This window comes from Xyrauchen texanus, chromosome 12 (genome assembly GCF_025860055.1).
Source record: "Xyrauchen texanus isolate HMW12.3.18 chromosome 12, RBS_HiC_50CHRs, whole genome shotgun sequence".
In the NCBI taxonomy this organism is placed as follows: Eukaryota; Metazoa; Chordata; class Actinopteri; order Cypriniformes; family Catostomidae; genus Xyrauchen; species Xyrauchen texanus.
Genome location: NC_068287.1, coordinates 40,399,487 through 40,422,799, shown reverse-complemented (window position 1 = coordinate 40,422,799; position 23,313 = coordinate 40,399,487). Strand labels below are relative to the sequence as shown.

At 37.0% G+C, this 23,313-nt stretch overlaps 1 protein-coding gene across 2 annotated transcripts in view; it reads left to right on the top strand.

Annotated features, from left to right (window-relative positions):
• The window catches only part of LOC127652682 (netrin-1-like), a 62,284-nt gene that overhangs the window by 25,563 nt on the left and 13,408 nt on the right, over positions 1 to 23,313 (top strand). For both annotated transcript variants that reach the window (XM_052138978.1, XM_052138979.1), the window contains exons 3-6: positions 4,852 to 5,040; positions 13,234 to 13,383; positions 15,496 to 15,549; positions 20,763 to 20,837. In XM_052138978.1, coding sequence (XP_051994938.1) covers positions 4,852 to 5,040; positions 13,234 to 13,383; positions 15,496 to 15,549; positions 20,763 to 20,837 — 468 coding nt within the window. The remainder of the gene's footprint in view (positions 1 to 4,851; positions 5,041 to 13,233; positions 13,384 to 15,495; positions 15,550 to 20,762; positions 20,838 to 23,313) is intronic.

The window sequence follows — 23,313 nt, the reverse complement described above, 5'->3', positions numbered from 1 at the left end:
TTTAAGTGGAAATTTTTATGGGCCAAAGTTTTTCAACGGATCCCGCCCAATTAGTCAAATAAGTAAATCACAGTGCCTGTATAAGGGGCTCATATACTGCAAATTTGATTAACAAATACCTCCTCAAGGTTTAATAACAGAGCACAGGGGTTCTATGAGGAGTCAATAGATTGTGATATGAAGACACACATGCAATGTGTCTTCACAAGTTAAATTTTAAGAACAGTTGGAAGGGTTCCCTTTGAGCCAAGTGAATGCAGGATTCCTTACGGGATAACCTGGGCAATTTCCAGCACTCTCAACAGGAGGAATGGCCAGCAATATTCAGGCTATTATGTGTTATTATCCATTACATGTTATGTTATCATTGGCACAGCATAGCAGCATTATTTATTAATGGAAGGAATGTGGGCCTGAACATTACTGATTGGACAATTATACAACTGGATTGTCCCATGGTGTCAAATCTTTTTTTGCACACCATAAGAGGCTAGTGACCTCCATAAGCGAATAAGCCTGACCAAGGCTGCATCCAAATCCCTGTATTTTCAGAGTACGTATGTACTATATAATCATGATGTACATGATACTTAAACTTAGTCTAATAAAATGTTCAAGTTTTACTAACACACATTTTAAACTTTCCCTATAAACAAGTTTAATCATAGGGAAGCTTTATGCTTGTTATGTAATCTATTAGACAATATCACATTACATTTTTTTAAACATGAACGTGTAATTTTGAGTAGAAAATGTACAAACAAACAAGAAGTTACTGAACGCAACAACAAAATCAACAATAATATAAACAGTGAAACCATGCAAGCTCATTAATTATTCAAACCGGGTGCATGCTGGGAACACCAAGTCAAATTGACTTATTTCATTCACCAATTAAACTGACTCAAATACGTGAATAAATATGAAAGTTTTTCTGTTTTAGGACTGATACATGATAATGCATGGTAAAGATAAACAATCCTAAATAATATTTACCTTTTTAATATTTAGATGTTGAAATTGAGTACAAATTTACAAAGTTTATGCTTAGAAAGTACTTCATCATTTCTGCTGTATTTACTTCACCACAAAATCGTTTTTTTCAGTGTCAGTTTTTTGTCTTTTGATCTTTATATTCTTTGACCTATGATTGACATATTAACAAAAACAAAGAAAACAATGTGCAGATCATATGTTGTTAAACCATAAGGAACGACTTTCTTGGTACTTGAAAAGTGTCGTCCGGCTCACAGTTCTGCACCATTTTTCAACTTTTCTAATCTGATGGTTCCTGTGTAGAATGCTGTGTAGCAGGACAGTGCACAAATTAGGAAGCATGCAAGTTTTGTATAGTTTTTGTAAAGAAATTAATGTAAGAAAATGTGGAAGAGTTGCAGACTTTGGAAAGTGCAAAGATATTGACATTTAGCTTTGAGCTAAATTATGCATTTTATTGCATTTCAGTGCCATGCTCAAATCATTGAACATCAGCAAATTGAATAGAAGTAGTAAACTGGTTAATAATCCACGGTGTAATCCAGTAATAATTAAACAGTCTTAATGATGATGTCATTCAAAGGTCACAACAACTTTTGCTCTTTAAAGTGGAACATCATGCTGATTTCTGATGCACCAGTAGAAACTTCACAGCCAGTTAGCAGGAGAATAAGTGCTATGCTGTTACTCTTTAGTTCAGGGCATGCTGTGGTTTTATTTGGTCAGATTACATTGGTTGAGACATTGTATCTCACTTTCACTAGGAAAATGCGGCAAGCATTTACACAAACATAAAAGCAGAGAGGTCTTATTGCCTTGCTAATTGGTGCTGGCAAACAATTACAGAGCAAGGCCCATTATGGAAATGCCCCCTTAATTATCACCCCTCATTGCATCACACCACACACGGCAAACAGAGGCCTTTCCAGATGGCCACGAGGGAGAGAATTAGCAGAATTATAGAGTAGTAGCAACCTATTTTAAGTACAGCAATGTGGTTGAGAAAGTAGTTTGAATTTTTAAGTATGATGTTCTTGAATCAATAACATAACTATGACCTTTGAACCTAATATGCACCAGTCTTTTTTTTTTTTTTTAGCTTTGTCCATTTCAAAATAAAGTAATGTTGCAAATGTACTTTCTGTGAACAATTTATATATCTAAAATGTTTTTGTAATAATTATGATTTTATAAAGATCTTTTGAAAAAAATTATATATTTGTTTTATCTGCCACAAAATAAAAAGGGACTTTCAATTGAAAAAATATAAAAAATTAAAAAAGCTTTTCAATAAAAAAAATATTTAAAAAATAAATAATTACTATCAAACAAAAATGTAACAATTTCAATTAATTTGCACTTTAACTCATCTCATCACAAATTACAATGAAAAATGAAAATTCTCTCATCATTTACTCACCCTCATGCTATTCCAGAAGTATATGACTTTCTATCCTCAGCAGAACACATTTGAAGAAAAAAAAAAAAAGAAAATAGAAAAATATCTCAGCTCAGTAGGTCCTTATAATGCATGTGGATGGTAACACGATTTTTAATGCTACAAAAAGCACAGACAATCAGCATAAACATCATCCATACGACTCATTACAGTGTTTAAATGAATGTCTTATAAAGCGATACGATCACTATTAGTAAGAAAAGATCAATATTTTAGTACTTTTTAACTATAAATAATCAATTCCGTTAAGCAGCGGTATGTCCGTTCATTAGAGGGCTGAGGTCATGCGGTCTCTCATGTGACATATTGCCGTTGGCATGCGCAACACCCCGGAAGAGCAGAGCTGTTTACTACAGAGTAGGAGGAACTTAAATAAATTGAAGTATATTTAAACAAAGATGTCATGAGATTTTGATTTAAGAGGAAATACACGTTTTTGCACAGCCATATTAATTTGAACCGGAATACTCTAATCAGGAGCACAGGGAGATGGAGGAAGCTGGACCAACAAGTCTCAGAGAAACAGAGAGCTCAGGAGACATGGTGGTGCACATGTAGGTAATGCCAGGCAATGCCAGGCAATGCCAACAGAGGTAGAGAGCTTCTGCTGTAATGCTGGAAAGACCGCATGACCTCTTACTGCTCTTGCTGCTTACCGGACGCGATGATTTATAGTTAAAAAGTACTTAAATATTGATCATTTTCCACAACAAAAGCGATCGTATCACTTTACAAGACATTAATTTAACCACTGGAGTCGTATGGATGATGTTAATGCTGAATTATGAGAGAATTTTCATTTTTGAGTGAACTATCCCTTTAAGGCCATATTTACCATCTCATTTAGCCTGACGCTTTGCCCCATCTTTACACTTTCTGCTCCATCTTTTCAGTTCTGGGAGAGAGTGAGGCCTGGTTTTGTATGTTATCGATGTGTGTTGAGTGGTTTAAGTGTTCTAAGTTTAGGGAATATAAAACTTGACAGCTGCTTAACACCTATTTCCTGTGTTTGTGAGTGACAGCATGTGTCCCTATTTAGTCAGTAACCATAAACTCTATAGCGAGTGTACTGGAAGTAGAATTAGAGTAGAAATGTGGGCTCTGTTTTTGGATATTCCTGTTATCTAAATCAATTTGATCACACAGCAAAACTCATTGTTTAAATGGCTAGTTCATCCAAAAATGAAATAAACTCTGTTTGACTTTTCAATTGAAAGACAGGCGAAATCATAAATAATAGAAATAAAATGTTCTTTTGAAATAAAGTTCCTTGTGGTGACCATGTGTTGCTGATGATAAAGTTTCAGTTATCATATTAAGTGCATGCACAAAGAATATTTATATGACACAGAATATTCAATGGTTAGCAGTCATACAGAAAGGGGACTGCCAGTAATAAATATTAAACTGCAAATAGCGTTAACAAGTGTCAGTTGTATTGCCATTAAGAATTTTGATATATGACATTTTGATAAATGAGCTAAACTTTCAATAGCCGGGAAAGGTTAGAGGTCAAAGCTATCAGCAGGTGTGTGTGCATAAGATCTGGAGCGAGCAGTTTTATGAAGCCATTGTCTCTTAATGAAACGTTGCAATGGATAGAGGCCCAGAGATGCAGTGATGTCATTACAATAATAAAGCTCTTTCAGGATGCTGGTCAAACAGCTCTTTACTCAGTACCTCTCCTCGCTCCAACTGTGTCGAGGGGCTTCTATGATCCACATGGGACAGAATAACCCACATCAGATTCAGATTCCACATTGCCAGAAGCAGCATGCCCTATAGATCAGTACAGCAATAAAGCAATTGTTAGATTGCTCACTAAAATGTATATATGATACTCTGTAAAGGGGAATTGATATGTCACGTGTGTTTTACAGATAAGTTTCCCATCAAGTAGAATTTATTTTTAAATAGAAGCAGACAGGGTCCTTGGAATAGACACGTGTCCCCTCTTTTTAGCCAAGTTGATTTATTTTAAGTATTAAAGATTGCAGTGGCAAAAATCACCCATTAATTTCTACATTAGTTCTGTACAGTGACGTCACACATTTTGCAGATTCTTTGCTTAAATTGAAAACTCATTTGAAATCATTTATGCAGATTGATAGATTTTAGATAGTTTTACACCAATGTGAAGAAGTAATAAGTTGTTAAAAATTATTGTGCTTCTATCGAAGACCTGAACTACAAAATGAAAAAAATGAAAATCACTAGGTAAATGTTTTTTAAATAAAAATCTGAGAAAAATTAAATATCAGAGAATAAACAAATATAATTTTTATTTTTTTTAAATACATCAACATGTTAATCTATGTGTCTGTATGAGACTTCCACAGCTTGCACTAAATTTCTCTCTCTCCATTTTCCTTCTCAATCACCATCGGTTGCTAAAGCCTGTCACTGTAATCTACATGCTCGTCGCTGCCGCTTCAACATGGAGTTGTACAAACTATCTGGCCGCAGGAGTGGAGGGGTCTGTCTCAACTGCAGACACAACACAGCCGGACGGCACTGCCACTACTGTAAAGAGGGTTATTACAGAGACATGACCAAAGCCATCTCCCACAGGCGTGCCTGCAAAGGTAAGCGATGATTTATTTTTACTACAATGTAGTTTGTCCAGTAGAGAAGCTTTTTACAAAGAGTTGTGCTGTAGCGTTACAAAATGCTCTATCTGTTTTTTTGTCACATAGCAAAGCGAGTAATCAAACACATAATAAGGAAATAATCAAAAACACTCACCTAAAAACATCCCATAATTCCAATTCGTTATAGTGAATCAGTTCAGTCTGAAGGTTCATGTAAATGAATCAAATAAACAATTCACAAGTTCACTTTTATTTAGCGTTAGGAATTCAAATTCATTATAGTGAATCAGTTCGTTGGGAATGTTTGTGTAAATAAACAAGTTCAAATAAACGATTCACCGATTCACTTATATGTAGTGTTGGGAATTTCAATTTATTATAGTGAATCAGTTCGTTTGGAAGGTTCATTTAAATGACCCAGTTTAAATAAACGATTCACCGATTCACTTATATGCAGTGTTGGAAATTCCACTTTATTATAGTGAATCAGTTCATTTGGAAGTTTCATGTAAATGAGCATAAGTTGTATTTAGATTCAATTTAATGTTATCAGCATTTGTTGACCTGTTGTGATCTTCGCTCTCTTTGAACCAGTGTTTTACTATTAAAACTATTTTCTTGCCATAGTAGCTCTAATGTAGTTAGCTGCGTTTTGTAAGTTACTTATAGTCAAGCTAACTACTTTTTAAAAATGGGTAACACTGGAGTTTTAAACCAACCCCACCACATTAATTTCATGCATTGTCTCCATTTGTATTAATTCACAGATGAATTTCACAAAGTCAGTCCCTCATTGACCCGTGGCATGTTGTCCCAATGGCCACTCACTCACAAAACGTTCTGTGCAATTGCATTTTCCCCCATATTTATGCCAAGATAATTTGAATTCTCAGCTGACTCTAGCAAACCTGGAGTCTGATGGACGGGAAGCTTCAACAAACCGCAGCATAATTGATATGAGAGGCTGCTTACCCAATCACTGAGGTTGCTTAACTGGACTGTCAGGATCCAAAAATGCATATGTGATTTATAGCAAACACTGCCCATGTTTTATTGACATGACTGTGTATTATCACAAGAGGAATGCATCTGATTTAGGAGAGGTTACAAATGATTTTCAACAACTCTTCCCTGCCAGCCAAAACATTTACTCAGGCTATACTGTATATGGGATGATTGGAGGCCAGATGTGAGAGATACAGGCAAGCTAGTTTTACTAATGTAGCACCCTCACTTTGCCTCTTGTAATGACCTTAACATATATGACCGGCAAAGTTTATCCGGGAAACGTTGAGGAGTTCCAGTCGGCATTCTTAAGTTTTGGCTGAGAAAATCGAAACCAAACCCAAGCTGATTGCTCCACTCTTCTCAGGTGACAAACTCCTCACATTGTGACGTCGTTTAGCGGACTGCCGTATTTATTGTTCGAGTCAGCCAACCATCTCATTGTGCTTGTTTTGGACAGGAAACGCTACACTGTGTCAACAATGTTCAGTGCTTATGAAAATTCCATAGGGTGTCATTTGGAGGGAAAAGGGAATATCGCTTGTAAATAACAAGGCGTATCTGCACCTATCACGACAAATTAGACACAAAGCCAGATCCATTTTCAGTGGCAACCTGGAATGTCTCATGCTTTATTTCCCAGATTACCAACTTCATACCTCATCAAGAACAGAATAAACACCATGTCGCCCACTAGAGCTACGCCACTGCGTTGCAATTTCTCGATCTTTCTCCATTACACCTTTTATGCTTAAGTTCTGTCATTATTTAATTAGAACTCACCAACGGGTCATTCCAAATAAGTATGACTTTCATGGAACACAATGGGTGATATTTTGTTATTTATTTATTTATTATTATTTTTTATATATCCTGGCCATTATTTACCTTATGATGAAAGTGAATGGGGACTCCATTCACAAGTAGGTCTACAAAAAAAGAAAAACTTAATATAAGTATCATAAAATGGTCCAAATTATTTGTGCATTATATTCCAAGTCTTCTGAAGTCATACGACAGCTTTGTGTGAGAAAAAGACCAATATTTAAGTCGTTAATATCTGAAAATCATCAAATCCACCCTAGCTTTCTGTGGCACATTCGTGAGAGTTCATGAGAGAAGTAGTGATGCCTGATTCATAAATGAATCGTTCTTTTGAGATGGATCTTGAAAAGGTTCATCCAGTCCACAAAAACTGTCTAAATTATTCTTTCTCAATTGTATTTATCCGAACTGGGTTTAACTCACTGACTCTATATCCAGTTCCAACAGTTAATAATTGTTCTTTACTCAAACAAAGCCATATGACTTTAGAAGACTACTTTTAGGATACACATTTTTTGTCATTTTGGAGCTTGACAGCCGCAGTTCTCATTCACTTTACCTAGATGGAAAAGAGTGGCCCAGGTAATTCTTCAAAAATTCAAGAAAGAAACTATAGATTTGGAACAACATAAGGGTGAGCAACCGATGACAGAACTTTCATTTTTGGGTGAACTATCCATTTAAATGGAAAGGGATTTAGTGTCTACTCCACCTTGTTCAACTCCCATTTCCTTAGCATCTCCTCTTACTACCACTACATTATTAGTGTTTCTGGTTTAGATTATGGACTGTAGAGTTGTAGGGTCGTCTGTGAAGGCGTAAAAACAGTGTCGTAATTCAGCAGGAGGTGGGCTGGTTGGTGGGTGGCTCAAGTGCAGAACTATGTTGAGTGAATATTGAGTGGGCATTGAAATTCAGAGCATCCCACCACAATGTATAGTACTTTTTAACATCACCTACAGTATATTATCAGTGATGGGCAACAATAAAAGTAAACCAAATGGATATAATGCTCTTCTAAAACACTGCTGATCATGTTTTAGTAATGACATTGCCAAAGCATGATGTCAACCAATTCTTCCCCGATGCTGTCAATTTAGCAAAGAACATGAAGTGTTGCATAATGTGGCATGAGAAACTGCTGTTCTCATTTGGTTTAAATCAAAACTCCATCCCTCTTCTACAGAAAAATTAGCTGTCACTCTAAGTTTTGTTTTAGTTCAGGAACTTTGTATCAGAGCAAAATTGGAAAATGGACCATCAAGCATCTTTTAAGGGTAATGGTGGAGACAAATAAACTGCATTCCAAAACCTAGTGAGCTACTTAGACAACATTTTAAGGCATCATAGCTATGACACAAAGGCTGTTCCAAATGTTATACTGCCTTCTAAGACACCTCATTTGGGCCAAATTCTAAGGTAGCCTGTATCCTTTGATGAAAAGCCAATCCAAAGATGGCAAATGAATTGAAAGACATTTATATTATAAATACAGTATATTTCATCCAGTAAAGGCTCCTTAACAGTCCCATAAAATATTATTTTAGTCCTTGTGAGGAAGAAATATTTGGAAATAAGAAATGCTATTCTTAGTGTTTTTACTGTCCTCAGCAGCCTGTTACCAAGTGATGAGATCATTTTTACATTTTAACTGAACAGATTCAACAGATGCAAATGGTGTTATACCATCTATAATACTAGAAGATATTTTCATACATTTTTATAAAATATAGCTAAATACACTAATTATCTTTAACTACACATTGTCATATGCATGCCATGCCATGCATTAATTAATACAATCTCACAAGCCTTAAGTGCAGTAAAGGTTCTTGGTTCATTTCGAGTTGGACATGCCAAAATTAAGGACTTGCAGTTCAATAAATTTTTAATTCATTAAAAGGAACCAGCTGACAAGAGTCAGTTTGGGTGGTAGTTTTGTATGATTCATTCTGTAGACTAAAATGAGCCCCTTTATAAGAGTCATTCATTCAGGAATCAGACAACACTGGTTGAGCTGTATGTTTCACAATGTAGATTCAAAAGAACTGTCTAATATGAGTAGGCATTTCATAAAACATTGACATATCGATTATTGATCGGCACATTAGTTTATCGATACATTTTTGAGGCAGCGATATATTAATGTAAGCCGACATGTAGTCTGGCGTAATAGCTTTGGGAGACCACAAGGGGGTGATATACCATTTACTTTACTTAATACTGAAGGATGCATTAATGTGGCACAGGTGGCAGTCCAAGGTTGTGAATTCAACAATTAGAAATGGGAATGTTTATTTTTCAATTTTTCTGTATGTTGCCTTGAGGTTTCATTCAATCTGTCAAACCTCAACAAGACATACTTGTTTCTGAAAATACATTGTGTTAGGCTATATGAAAGATACATATAAACAATACATCATCCATTGATGGCTAAACTATGTCCATTGATAAGGATTTGGGTCAAATTTAATGGAAAACTATATAAGTTGCACTCCGTGGTGATGCAGAATTTTGAGCAGCCTTCAGCTTCGTAGCTGGGAGTCATAGGTGTGTCGTATATGTGTGTACCTTCATAGAAAATAATTGTTGCATTTTAGAATGTGCCACGTCATTCTGCCAGACGCGTCCTGTGTGTCTCCCTCTCTAAGTTACGCTGCCGCTCACATGTTTGAAGAGTCAAAACACTATTGTGCAACAAGCAGTTTATATCAGAATTTATATATCGCTAATCACTGGGAATATTTTCTGATTATTGACACTTGAAAAAGGCATCGATCCCAAGCCTACATATGATTCATTTGTTCGGAAATTGGGCTATAATAGTTGCACTGTATTTTTCACTCTATAGATTCAAAAGAACCAGCTCATATGAGTCACTCATTTGGAAATCGGTTACATTGGCCATGCTGTATTTTTTGCACTATAGATTCAAAAGAACCGGCTCATAAGAGTCGTTCATATGGGAATCGGGCTACTTTGGTCATGCTGTATGTTTTGCTCTGTAGATTCAAGCGAATCATCTTATATGAGTCAATCGTTCTAAAGTCGGTCTACACTGGTCGCGCTGTACGTTTATCGCACTGTAGATTCAAAAGGACCAGCTTGTAAGAGTCATTCATTCGGAAATCGGGCCACATGGGTCACACTGTATGGGTCGCACAGTACACTCTAAATAACCAACTCATAAAGGGAGATCGCACACTGGACACTTCTGATGGACGACATGACACGTTCTATCAATGGACATAGAGTATTTACTCTAGCCTTGTTCGTTCTTGAAGATGGGAAAAACTTTGGTCATTCATTCGAAAATCTGTCTACATTGGTTGCGCTGTATGTTTTGCACTGTAGACTCAAAAGAACATCTCATAAGAGTCATTCAATTGGGAATCGGGCTACACTGTATGTATGAATGGAAGCACAGAAAATACGGTCAGATTATTTTAGTACAGTGTTTTGTCTGCATCTGCAGACGAATGTATGTTCAAGAACTGTTAATGAAACCTGGATACATGTGCTAACACCAAACTCTTTTGGAATCATCTTCTAATGTTGTCAATTGTGCTTCATGTGAGGTGAGTTATTTGTGATGAGTGCATTAGTGACCAGTAATAGTCACTGCCTATGTTGAGCATTCTAAATCAGTTAATTGCATGGTTCCATTTTAATTAGGATGCTGGTTTAGAAGTTATAGAATTCCGTTAGTACATGTGTTCCATGGGAATCAAACTCATGACCAGTTGAGCTACAGGAACCTGGGATTTCATAGCTTAAGAGATACAGTATGTGAAATGATGATTGATTTTCTGTTTCTGGTACTATTACAACAGTTTACAGCTTTTCCAAGAGAGATAAATCTGAGATGAACCAATGCCTTTATTAATAAATCAAGACTTGACTGCTAATATTAATTAACTTCTCTCAAGTTCTAAGAGTTCTGAGTTCTTGTAATGGCTGGATAACTTCCATGGATAACCAAATTAGTCCCTGGCTATTTAAAAAAAAAAAAAACGTCTGAAGCCCTGATGAGAAGAGTTGAGTTGAGACTTCAAATAAGGAGCTTTATGGTAAACGTTTGGCAGAGCGAGCGCACAAAGAATTTCTCATATTTAATGTGTGATCGTCCTGACTAACAGCTTCGCCAGAGCACCTTTGAAGTACTCTCCGTTCCGTCATTAGTGAGAACATTATTCAGGCTTTATTTGCAAGGGCTTCCCTTTGCCAAGAGTCTTAACTTTGACAGTGCTATGTCAGATCACGAAAAATATTAACACACAAAGACTTACACTGACACATGCTATATCTTTTGCCTTCACACAGTGGGTAACCACCAGTATCAAACACTCAGATCAAGCAACACACATCCCTGGCCCAAGCAAAGTATGGTCTGGCCAAACGGTAACATATTAAGGCTTTCAGACTTAAAATAAGTAGTCCATATGTAATATACCAACTGAAAAGGTCTGGTGTAAGTTGCTTTCTTTCTTTTCTCATTTTGAAAAATAAAATATAATTATGTTTTGAACGTTGGTTTTTCTTTTCACATGAAATAGCCAAAAGTGCGAAAACAGCTTGTTTTTTTTTAATGATTAATTTAGCTATAAACATATAAATGTCATTGCACATATTATTGCAATCAGTAAAAACATCACACTGATAAAATAGTCATGTGTCATATGCTGTTGGAAAGCTCTCAAAGAAAAGAACACAACCAGCCTATTTGTTTTACTCACAGACAAAAATCTAGTGAGTAAAACAAGGATATTTCTTTGACAATTATTTTGAGGTTGCTTGTATGCAGAGTTTTCGCTTAAAACTGTATTAATTGATTGAAGTTTATTTCAAGCAAAATAAAATAAATAATATATACATATATATTAACACACACACAAATAAAAATAACATAGCACAGCTTATCTCCCATATACATGGATATAAATATATACACATATACACACATATTATTTATACTTATAATAATAGTTGCTCGAAAGGGAGTGGAAAGAAGTATAACTTATTTACTCCCACCCCCAATTCCTTCCCATATATTACCCCATATATCCGCTGCCATTAACAGTTAAATAAATAATAATTTATTTGTTTTGATAATATTAATTTCATATTATAATTTCTTAGAATTACATTATGCTATCTCACTAATCACTATAATGCTATATGATAATCCTCATTATCGTAAACATTCAAATATGTCCCGATATCTATAATAATCACATCATATATAAAATATAACCATATCCTAGCATATTGTTTAAACATAGTTTTACAATAACAGTAATCATTATCATTATTTACTCAGCTATGTACACATATCCAAATGTGTCACCATTTACAATATCAAGATAAATAAATAGGAACCGTTTATAATCCTAAATACTTAAGTTTATTTTACCATAACCAGTACCCCTCCCAGTCACAACACAATAGCACCCAGATCCCTCACTCAGTCTCATATTTGATCAACACCATTTCTTTAAATTGTAATTTGAATTGGTGAATATTTGGGCATTGCTTGAACTGTATCCCCAAACCATTCCAAAGTCTGACACCACACACAGACACACACAAGCTTTTCCTGGTGGTTCTCACTGCCTGGACTTTAAAGTTTTCACATCCCCTCAGGTTATAGCCCCCTAGTATTGAAAATAAACAGAACATAAAATATATTTATAACGAGCCCACACACAAGGTAATCAGATGCATAGATCATTAGATAATCCACACAAAGCACAACATTACATATGGCCACCAGGAGATGGCTCCAAGTACATGACACAGACTCGGTGATGACTCAAATGGCACAGAATGCAACTCATTCTGTGAAATATCATTACTATAATCATATCTACATGCTATGCACACCTTAAGTCATTGTTGTGTTTTCATGTGTAATTCAATTTTTATGTACAATTATTATGTTTTATTTGTTTGGAGAGGCTTTTGGACACAATGAGGCATTTTTGGACACTATGATAAATTATTTGTGTAATGCTATATCTTTTGATTGCCTTGTTGTGTCAAAAAAAATTATAATAATTATTGAGGAAAAAAAAACAAAAGCAGTTTTTCGGAGCCACCTTATTTACACCCAGAGGTATATCATTTAAAAAAATGATTTTTTTTAGCAGTTTCTTAGGCTGAGAGTCTCAGAATGTATCATACTCTATATCATCATTTTCTATTAAGTTTTCTTTACAATGATACCAAACACTTTACCCTCCTTTTTTTGTGGTCAAGTTATAAGCCTTTTTTTCTACTTTTGGGTATGCCACTGAAACAGGAAATCTATAGAAACAACCTCAAAGCTTAAAGGATTATTTTATCTTTTATTTACAGCATGTGATTGCCATCCAGTTGGCGCAGCTGGTAAGACTTGTAACCAGACGACTGGACAGTGCCCATGCAAGGATGGTGTGACTGGTATCACATGCAACCGCTGTGCTAAAGGCTACCAGCAAAGCCGTTCACCAATCGCACCCTGTATCAGTAAGATTCATCTCTCTGACTTGTTTTTCTCTTTCTCTTTCTATGTGTCTTCATAAAATATTGTTTATTTATTAGTAGTCTTTCAAGCATCAACTAGAAATAACCAGGTAAAATTAACTTTTATCCAAAAGGAGTTTTGACTCGTTTTTCTTTCCTTTTTAAAAAAAAGTTTATCCCTTTTCTCCCCAATTTGGAAAGCCCAATTCCCACTAATTAGTAGGTCCTCGTGGTGGCGCAATTACTCACCTCAGTCCGGGTGGCGGAGGACAAGTCCTCGCATTTTATCACGTGGCTCGTTGTGCATGACACCACGGACAGGGGCGTCGGACTGGGGGGGTAAAGGGTACCGAGTACCCAGGGCCCGAGGCAGGGGGGGCCCTTTAGAAGTCAGTTTTCTATACATACATATTTGGTACGGGGGCCCAGCAAGATGGTTTGTACCCAGGGCCCAAAATTTGGTGCTACGCCCCTGACCACGGAGACTCACAGCATGTGGAGGCTCATGCTACTCAAGCCGCGATCCATGCACAACTTACTACTACATCTTTTTAATTAAAAGTTGTGTGCATTAACATTAGTTAATGCATTACGAAATAACAAGAACTTCAACTGTGATTGATTAATTAATATGAACAAATGTAAAAAATATTGTTCATTGTTAGTTCATGAGATCATAATGCATTTACTAATGTTTACAAATTCAATAGAACCTTATTGTAAAATGTGACTAAAATGTGACAAAGACCTCATCTTAAGTCATACTGTAACTTTTTACATTTTTTAAATAGTAAATAACAGTGTTCCTTTATGTTAGTTTGGCTTACATAATTAGAATAATCTTTCTGTTTAAGTCATAAACATGACTTTCCCATGATATAGAGGTCCATTTTCAGGTCATCTTCTCTCATAACATTCATAAATGATCTAGATTCATTAATTGATAAACCACAACTTATATCTATAAAGCTATTCTTGGAAAAATATGTATCAAAAACAGTGCCGAACCACATCGAATTGCCTGGGAAATGAGCATGAACTACAAATATATAAAACAAGATGACAAACAATGGTTTTATATAAGCACAAAGAATTGTCCTTTATTAAATCTACTATTATGCATCTTAAAAATTAATCTTGGACTAAATCTGGTGGTCCAGCATCAGTAATTTCCCCATTACCACCCACATAGAAATTGGTCATAATGCGCCAAAGAAAATTCTGCATAAACACTTATTATTATTCATGATTTCATGGCCCTGGCCCATTTAATTTCCGTATCGGTCCCCCGTTCCATTATTTCCTTGGATGGACATCTTGCGATTGCCCCTCCACTAAGTCAAACAGACCATAAAGCCCTGGATGACATGACCTAGTCTGCCCTGAACTCGCTGACGGCCTTTCAACTCATAAATCTCATGGCCTGCTCCAGAACCATGATGGGTGATATGTTTATTGGCAGTATCAACAAGGCAGCAGACGGTTTCTGTGGCGATAAACGACAGGCCCACACAGCAGCTGGCATTTCTCGATAAGGTACTCGCTGGGAGCACTATTCAATGTGCCTCTATTAATGTGAACCACTTCTGTTATGGAGTAACTGATGACATCGACAATAAAGATTTATCTGGCTCTTTGACAAAGCAATTGTAGACATGTAGCCATTCAGATTGGCTTGGCAAAGACTCATATAGACAAATAAAACCCCAAGATACTAGATTTCCCTAATTTCTCAGGGCAAGTAACAAATGTGCTGTAAAAACTGGAAAGAGAAAAACGGGCCCCACGAACTGAGTGGAAAATATTTGGTTTCTCATATATTTCATAATGTGATTTTGTTTTATAAGGTTCATATAAAAGATTTTGCGATATCACTAATTTTGCCAGCTGCACATTTTAACAAGCCAGGATACCCCATCAACATATATGTTAGAATAGCAGAATGCTAAAAAATATGGGCAACACATGTAGGTAATTACTCGAAATTACCAACAAAGCCCTATTTACATTAAAGAAGTGAAACTTGTTTATTGAAAACAATAAAATAGCTAGAAAAAAGGGGAAATGCAAGGCATTGGGCATGGTTTTGATTTAATCATTGACTGTTTGTTACAGAAATCCCTGTTGCAGCACCTACGGCCACTTATAGCAGTTCAGAAGAGCCAGCAGGTGAGTTTTCTAAAAATAAACATTTACAGGAATAGTTCACTCAAAAATGAAAATTCTGTCCTTATTCACTCAACCTCACGTAGTTGCAAATCCATATGACTCACTTCCTTCTGTATAACACAAAAGGAGGTGTGTAAAGGGATCAATGGAAAGGACGAGGCGAGAACCGGCTTGACGATATGAATAATAGTTTTAATAGTAAACTTAAAAGACAACATAAACACACACATGACGGACATGTCCGTAAACAATCTCTCTCTCCCGCACGATCCTCTGCAGTCGACCTTTATCGCTCTCGGGAGGCATAATTAGCCTAATACGGGACCAGGTGTCTAGGATCAGGACCCGGCCCCTCCCTCCGCCCTGCCACAAGGTGTTAGGCAGCATGTTAGCTGAAGTCACCATTCACTTTCATTGCATAATTTTTCCATACAATGAAATCGAATGGTGACTGAGGCTAACATTCTGCCTGAAATCTCTTATTGTGTTTCACAGAAGAAAGTTATATGGGTTTGGAACAACATGAAAGTGGGTAAATGATGAGCCAGTGTGATGACAGATGGACATATGAAAAAGGTTTACTGGTTTAGGCACAAAAACTATTTAAATAATAAACTGGGCCATTTAAATAAAGCGCACACTGACTCAACATCATTTGATATTTGAAACACATGCTTTTTGTTTGGTGGTTGTAAAAAGTGTTCAATATGGTTTATGTTTGCTTCACAACACTTAAATTGGAACAGTAGAGTTGTTTTTTAAATACTTACTAAACAACATCCCTATAAAGTGAATCATCGTTCATGTTTAGATTTTAAGGCCCAATTTTCTCCCTTACGTCTTAATCATTATAACATCAACAAAATCTCAGCGATGGCTTCCCATCCGTACATGCTTTGTCTCAGTCACCATCGAAACTGTCTGGGAGCTTAATCTGATTACATGCTTCATTTGAATACATTTACTTTTCCGTCACACTCTTGCAGTGCTGTGCCGTGAGGGAGAGCACACCCTTGTACTTTCATTCATTCTCAATTACCCAAGCTGCCCGATCATTGTCTACGCCATGGGAGTGGGCTTACACCCGGGACATACAGGAGTCCCATGGAGTCAAGCTCAGTTGCTGAGCTGTTTCTGGCTTTTATCAGCTCTGGGATGTTTCTCCATTCACTCTGTTAAAATTTCCTTTGTTAGCACACATTTCAGACACATCAAGCCCTGGTGCTCAATAAGATGGAATATGCATGTTCAAATCTGGCCTGCGTTGTGTCACAATACCATTTCCTCTCTATCTGCTCACTTATTTTCTTCACTTATGCTCTCTCTATCGTCTTTGTCGTAGCCTAGCGGTTAGAGCCCATGCTCAAACATATTGGGCTGTTGTGCTCAACTGGGAAATGCAGGTTCAAATCAGGCCTGTGTTGTGTCCCAATGCCATTTCTCTTCTGTCTGCCCAATAATCTCCTGCCCCCTCTCTAATTTCTTTGTCAATAAAAAGTGGAAAAAACACCTCAGGGCAATGGCTTAGCCGATGGTGCACATCCTCAGAGATGTTAAGCTGTGGTGCTTAATTGGGAAATTCAGGTTTGGATCTGACTTGTGCCATGTTCCAAATGAATTTTCCGTCTATCTACCCATTAATGTTCTGTTTCCTCTCTACATGTCAATAAAAAGTAGCAAAAATCTATAGAATCTATGACTTAGCAGTTAGCGCACATGCTCAGGCACATTGAGCTGTGGCTCTCAATTGGGAAATACAGGTTTGAATCTGATCCTATTTTCCCTCTCTATGCTAAATAATTGCCTGTCCCTTTTCTAATGTCTTTATCAATAAAAAGTAGCAAAAAGCCATTGGAGCCATGGCCTGGCAGTTGACACATTGAGCTGTGGCGCTCCGAATCGTGGCTTAATGGATAATGCACATACTTAGACATATAGGGTTGTGTGATCAATTAGGAAATACAGGTTTGAATTTGACTTGTAACATGTTCTAACCTCATTTCCCCACTATCAGCCTTATAGTTTCTTTATTTGTCAACAAAAAGTAGCAAAAACCCATTAGAGCCATGACCTATCAGTTAGCGCACATGCTCAGAATGCACATGCACTTTCTTTGTCAAGAAAAAGCGTAAAGAACTTGCCAGAGCCATGGCTTAGCAGATGGTGCACATGCTCAGACACGTTGTGCTGTGGTGCTCAATTGGGAAATACAGGCCTGAATCTGAATTGAGACGTGTTTTGATTCCATTTCCCTTCTATCTGCCCAATAATGTCCTATTCCCTCTCTACTTTATTTGTCAACAAAAAGTAGCAAAAACTCATTAGAGCCATGACCTAGCAGTTAGCGCACATGCTCAGGCCCATTGTGGCGCTCAATTGGGAAATACATGTTTGAATCTGACCTGTGTTTTTTCACGATCCCATTTGCCCTTTCTATGCTGAATAATTCCCTTTCCACTCTCTACTTTCTTTGTCAATAAAAAGTGGCAAAAACCCATTGGAGCTATGACCAGTTAGCACACATGCTCAGACACGTTGAGTTATGGAACCCAATTGGGAAATATAGGTTTGAATCTGACTCGATCTGTGTTTCTATCCCATTTCCTTTCTTTTCCCCCAATAATATCATGAGCTCAATGTGAAAAATCATAAATGTGCCCCAAAACTCTTGCTCTTATTCTATCTACCTGTCTTCCTGTAGTCTACTGTGAAGAAGTCTCTGGTGTGGTTCCCTGGTGGAACAGCACAGTCATGCTTAAAGAACTCTATTAAGTAGACATTTGTCCCTACACAGGGGACATCCATTATTGGGGGACGTGGGTGTAAAGGGGCAGCATCTGGCATTGTGTCGCTTCCCTAATGGCCGCCCAATCTTATCAAAGAGAGGCAGAATGAGGCGGACAAGGGCCGTCACCACACAAAAGCCACCCCATTCCCTTAGTGGCGTGGCTGATATGGACGTGTCAAAATCATTTACTTTGGGACTCCACCCCCTTCATCACACTTTTCTCACTCTCTGCCTCCCATTCTCTGCCTCCACAATCCTTCACATCCTAATTCTGCACCCCCCCGAATCTGCCAGACAGCTCGCCCTCCACCCCCATCTACATTCCCCCTCAAACGTTTTTTTATTCTGTTAGTGGTTCTTTCCTGCCTCGCCGTTGCCCAGGTAACCTCATTCAGATGGGATATAAAGGGACATGAAAAGGGTGGACTGGACAGTGGGGCTGGAGAAAATAATGAAGTTTGTCCATATTCAGGCGAAAGCTGAAAGGTCTCTTCGCTCCCATCTCGTCCAGTCCACCAGAAATCTTAAGATTATTACATTATGTGAAGTAGCTGTGACGAGAGACTCTCGGGCTCAAAATTGTGTCAGGCAGTAGTGAAAACTGTAAAGCGGGAACGGAGCCATTTTAATGATCTATCAAGCCCTGTTCTCAGTCCAAAAGGTGGCTGACATTGAAGCGACTCAGAGAACACTATCGCTGACGCCCTTTAGCTCCTTGCGAGGTTCAGGTCTCTACAGAGGTGTCAGATAGATCGGTAATAAGTACTAGAGCTATAAATCATAGAACTTTAGATGATGGCCCTGAGGTTTATACATGGAAAGCAGCTTTTAATCCAGTATTCACTCTCGCAGGCATTGTTACGGCTGTGTTCTACATTTGAATGAAGTTTGAATGAGGTTTGAATGACCTTTTAACCCCCTGCCATGACATTGGGGAGGTTGGGGCAGTAAAGGGTTGGCAAGCTAGGTGGGGATTATGTAAGGAGGTGTTATTTAGGGTGAGAAAATGACTAGGTTATGTTAAGAAAAGATTAAATTGTTAAACACCCATTAAGCCTAAATTAGTTTTAAAGTGACTCTCTTTAAATGTATGAATAATGTGTATACAGTTGCCCCAAAAAGTATTTGGACAATTAAACCAGACTGAAAAGAGTATGAATGCCATTGCATTAAATTGCAACATTTCAAACCAAACAAATGATGTTAGATCTTACTGCAAAAGTAACTTTTCTTCTCTTAGCCAATTCACCCAGTGTGATTTATTGGATGTATGAAGCCCCTCATGTTCACACAGGAGTCCTAGTAGAGTAACCACAGGTGCATCACATTAACTATGGACACGTTTTTTGCTTGAAAAGTGTGCCTGTGCTATCTTTCTTGAATACAGAATACAAATATAGCAGATTTGAACGCCGCTCATGTTTTGGTACAACTTGGTGAATTTTAAAACGTAATAAATGATGTAGATTTTGTCTGTGGCTCAGGTGGTAGAGCGGGTCGGCCACTGATCACAGGGTTGGTGGTTCGAATCCCGGCCCACATGACTCCACATGCCAAAGTGTCCTTGGGCAAGACACTGAACCCCAAGTTGCTCCCAATGGCAGGCTAGCACCTTACATAGAAGCTCTGCCGCCATTGGTGTGTGAATGGGTGAATGAGACTCAGTGTAAAGCGCTTTGAATACCGTTAAGGCTTAAAAAGGCGCTATATAAGTGCAGACCATTTACCATTTACTAGTACACTCAAACAAATAGCTATTTGGCTGAACTTGATTTAATCATGGACAGTGTTTCTACATGTTTGAAATGAGTTCTTAACATTACTATGTAATCTCAACACAAACACTTTGTGTAGAATGAACCTAGTTAAATTGGGTAAAATGAGTTGTGTCAATGTAACTAAAAAAAAAACACATGCTGGTATAAAGCTACAGAGTGTAGTTTAGTAACCATGTTATGGTCTACGAAGCGAGCAATCAATTAATTGTTAGACGTCTACATGTCCTCATCGTTATCTCAAGCTCCACTCTTCATAATAATGATAACCCCAAAAACTCCAACATAACAGAAACTCTTCCAAATCTCCACAAAACAAAACATGAAACACTAACAAGTATCCCTCTTTATGTTCATCTTCACACAAAAAACTAAACATAAAATAACACTCAATTTTAACATTTACTCTCCCTATCTAGTCCAATGCAAAGCATGCTGAGAAATGTAATTCCCCAGTTTCATCAACGCTACATTAACAACACAAAAGTATTCATGTAGTCCCAACTCAAATGGAAACTTTAATTTTTACAAATTTAAATGGATAGCAATAAAATCAAGTTGTGACAAAATGTTCTAGAATTCTAATTAAGTAAATTGAACAAGCAGCATGAATCCTTTTTTGAGTATCTGTTGTTTGTTTTCTTTCTTAGATTGTGACTCCCACTGTAAGGCCTCCAAGGGCAAGATGAAGGTCACCATGAAAAAATACTGCAAAAAAGATTTTGGTAAGTAACCTTCTTTCAATACAGAGTTGTAAATAGTACTTAGAAATGAATAAATCTGTGAGAAGTAAAAAAGTATGATTTTTACCTGTAAAATGTAATTGACTAAACAAAGTTTTTTTCATGTTTCATTTGAAGTATTCTGTTTCAATGGTCCTCAAGAAGAGTACAAATCCCCTGAAATAATATTTAAGTATAGTAATGATTTTACATTTACAACCCTGAAACACACGATGTCTTTGCAGGACAGGTTTCTTCTATTGCTCTGACTCTCATTTCTCTTATAGCACTGACGGCTTAATTAGGGGCTAAAGGTTTACAGTATGTTATAGCATCAAAGCGTGTGAACACAGCAGGTGTCTCCAGATGGACACGCTCAAACTGCCTCGCAGCATTTAGAGGACAAAGGGGACAGCTGGTTCCTGTTGAAAAAAGATTTCATAGACTTCACAACTTTAAATACCAATATAGCTAATATAATAAAGCTCTTATAGAAGTTAAAGAATTTAGTTATGAGTTTTAAGGTTTTAAGTGGCACAGCATATAGACTGAGCCGCATTCTTAAAGGCATAGTTCACCCAAAAATGAAAACTCTATCTTTATGCTGATCTAAACTCACAGGTCTTTCTTTCTTTAGTGAAAAACACAAAAGGAGATGTTAGACAGAATGTTAGTCCCAGTCGCTTCATTGTATGTATTTAGATTCATTAAAAGTAAATGGTGACTGAGACTAACCTACTCCATTTGTATACAAACAGAAGTCATATTGGTTTGAAACAACATGAGGATGAATAAATTATGTCAGAATTGTAGTTCTTTGGGTGAACTATCCTTTTTAAATATATGTGGCATCTAAAGAGCATCTACTCATAAATAACTCCTTATATCAGGCCGCAATAATAAAGCTCTTGGATCCAAACGGTTAATGGGTCCAGTAGCTCTTTGTAGTGTGAGGAAAAAGTTTGATTTGATTTCTCAGTGTGACATCATCAACTCATTCCTGACTGGCTTCAGGTCTGGAAAGAGATCTGAGATTTTTGGTGTCCAAAAGTGAGACCTGCACTGCCAAGCTGGAGCAAAAGAGAGAGGCAGACAAACAGTGTCCAAAACAGGCACAACGCAACACGGTTTTCATGCATCAATAATTTTTATGACCTCATTGAATGTGAAAATTCTTCACAAAGCAACAAAATCGGCTAACAGCCATTCAGAACATATTTTATGTTGTAAAGTATATGGGTGGCAGGATTTTGGATCAAGAAGATATCACTGGAGCTAGAACCAAACAGACACAACACGACAGAAATAGAAACCAACTCTGCATCACTATTTAGCATATTATCCATCCTAATGAATTATTATGCATCCCAATAGTTAACAGTTTTGCGAACCTGTTCTGAAATTGCCTGCGACTTGCACATGAAAGAGGAGTTTATGAGCGCTCATTTTCCAAATTTTTAGTGGAAGAAAAGTGCAGACAAATGCAGGCCGAAGCTACCACAGCGGTTTTAACAAGTATGAACCTAAACGTACAACATTTTAAGTTAATCAATTTAGATGTAAACGTACTGTATGAGACAAGGGCAGTTTAATAAATGTGCAAATTTAGATGCAGCCAACAAAATGTCTTGTTGCAGTTAGGGGTTAGGGTTAAAATGATTTAGTGCCTGGTTAGGAAAATTGCTCAGATTAAACATGGAAGGGATTTAAACGGAAGTGTTCCCTTTTGCGTTCATACTTGATGATGGGAGCCAGAAATTCTGAAAATGCCTATATTTTTTACATTTCAAATTTTCTTCTTTTTGTCTTTAAAATCCCCAAACTTTGTTTATTTCCAGGTTTAAATATATATCTTTTTTTAAATCCAGATTTTCAATATGGTCTCAGACATTTGTAAAAATACTGCAGAAAAGATTTTGGTAAGCCTGCCTTGAGAATTTAGTACTTAGTGGTTCCTTTTAGAGGAAAATATTGCACACAGAATTAAGGCTATGCACTCACAAAGGGACACCTGCTTTGCCAATTCATCTGGAGCCGCAGCGCTCAACCGCACAGGTCATCGAAAGTACACTTTCCTCATTTATCTGTAGCACCTTATCTATATTAATATCTCCTTACAACTCATTACTTTAAATGAGTCATTTACAATCTCTCTCATCACACTGGTTTCCAAAAACATATTCGGGCATCTATCAGAGGGAGAAATTTTAGATAATGTTAATATAGATAATTGCTACAGGCTTCATCAGCATCCACAATGACAAATGAAAGAAATAGTAGTTTTATTTTTATTTCTATTTTATTTTTAATTTAGCATGTTTTTTTGACTGCATTGACATTTTTAGTTTTGTCACTATTTATTGTTCAATATATTTAGCCTTCAATTTAGTTTTTGTAATTTGGGGCAGCCAAAGTTTATGAACCCTACACTATGCTTTAAGTCATAAGCACAAAGTTAGTGGGCGTGGCCATTACGTTT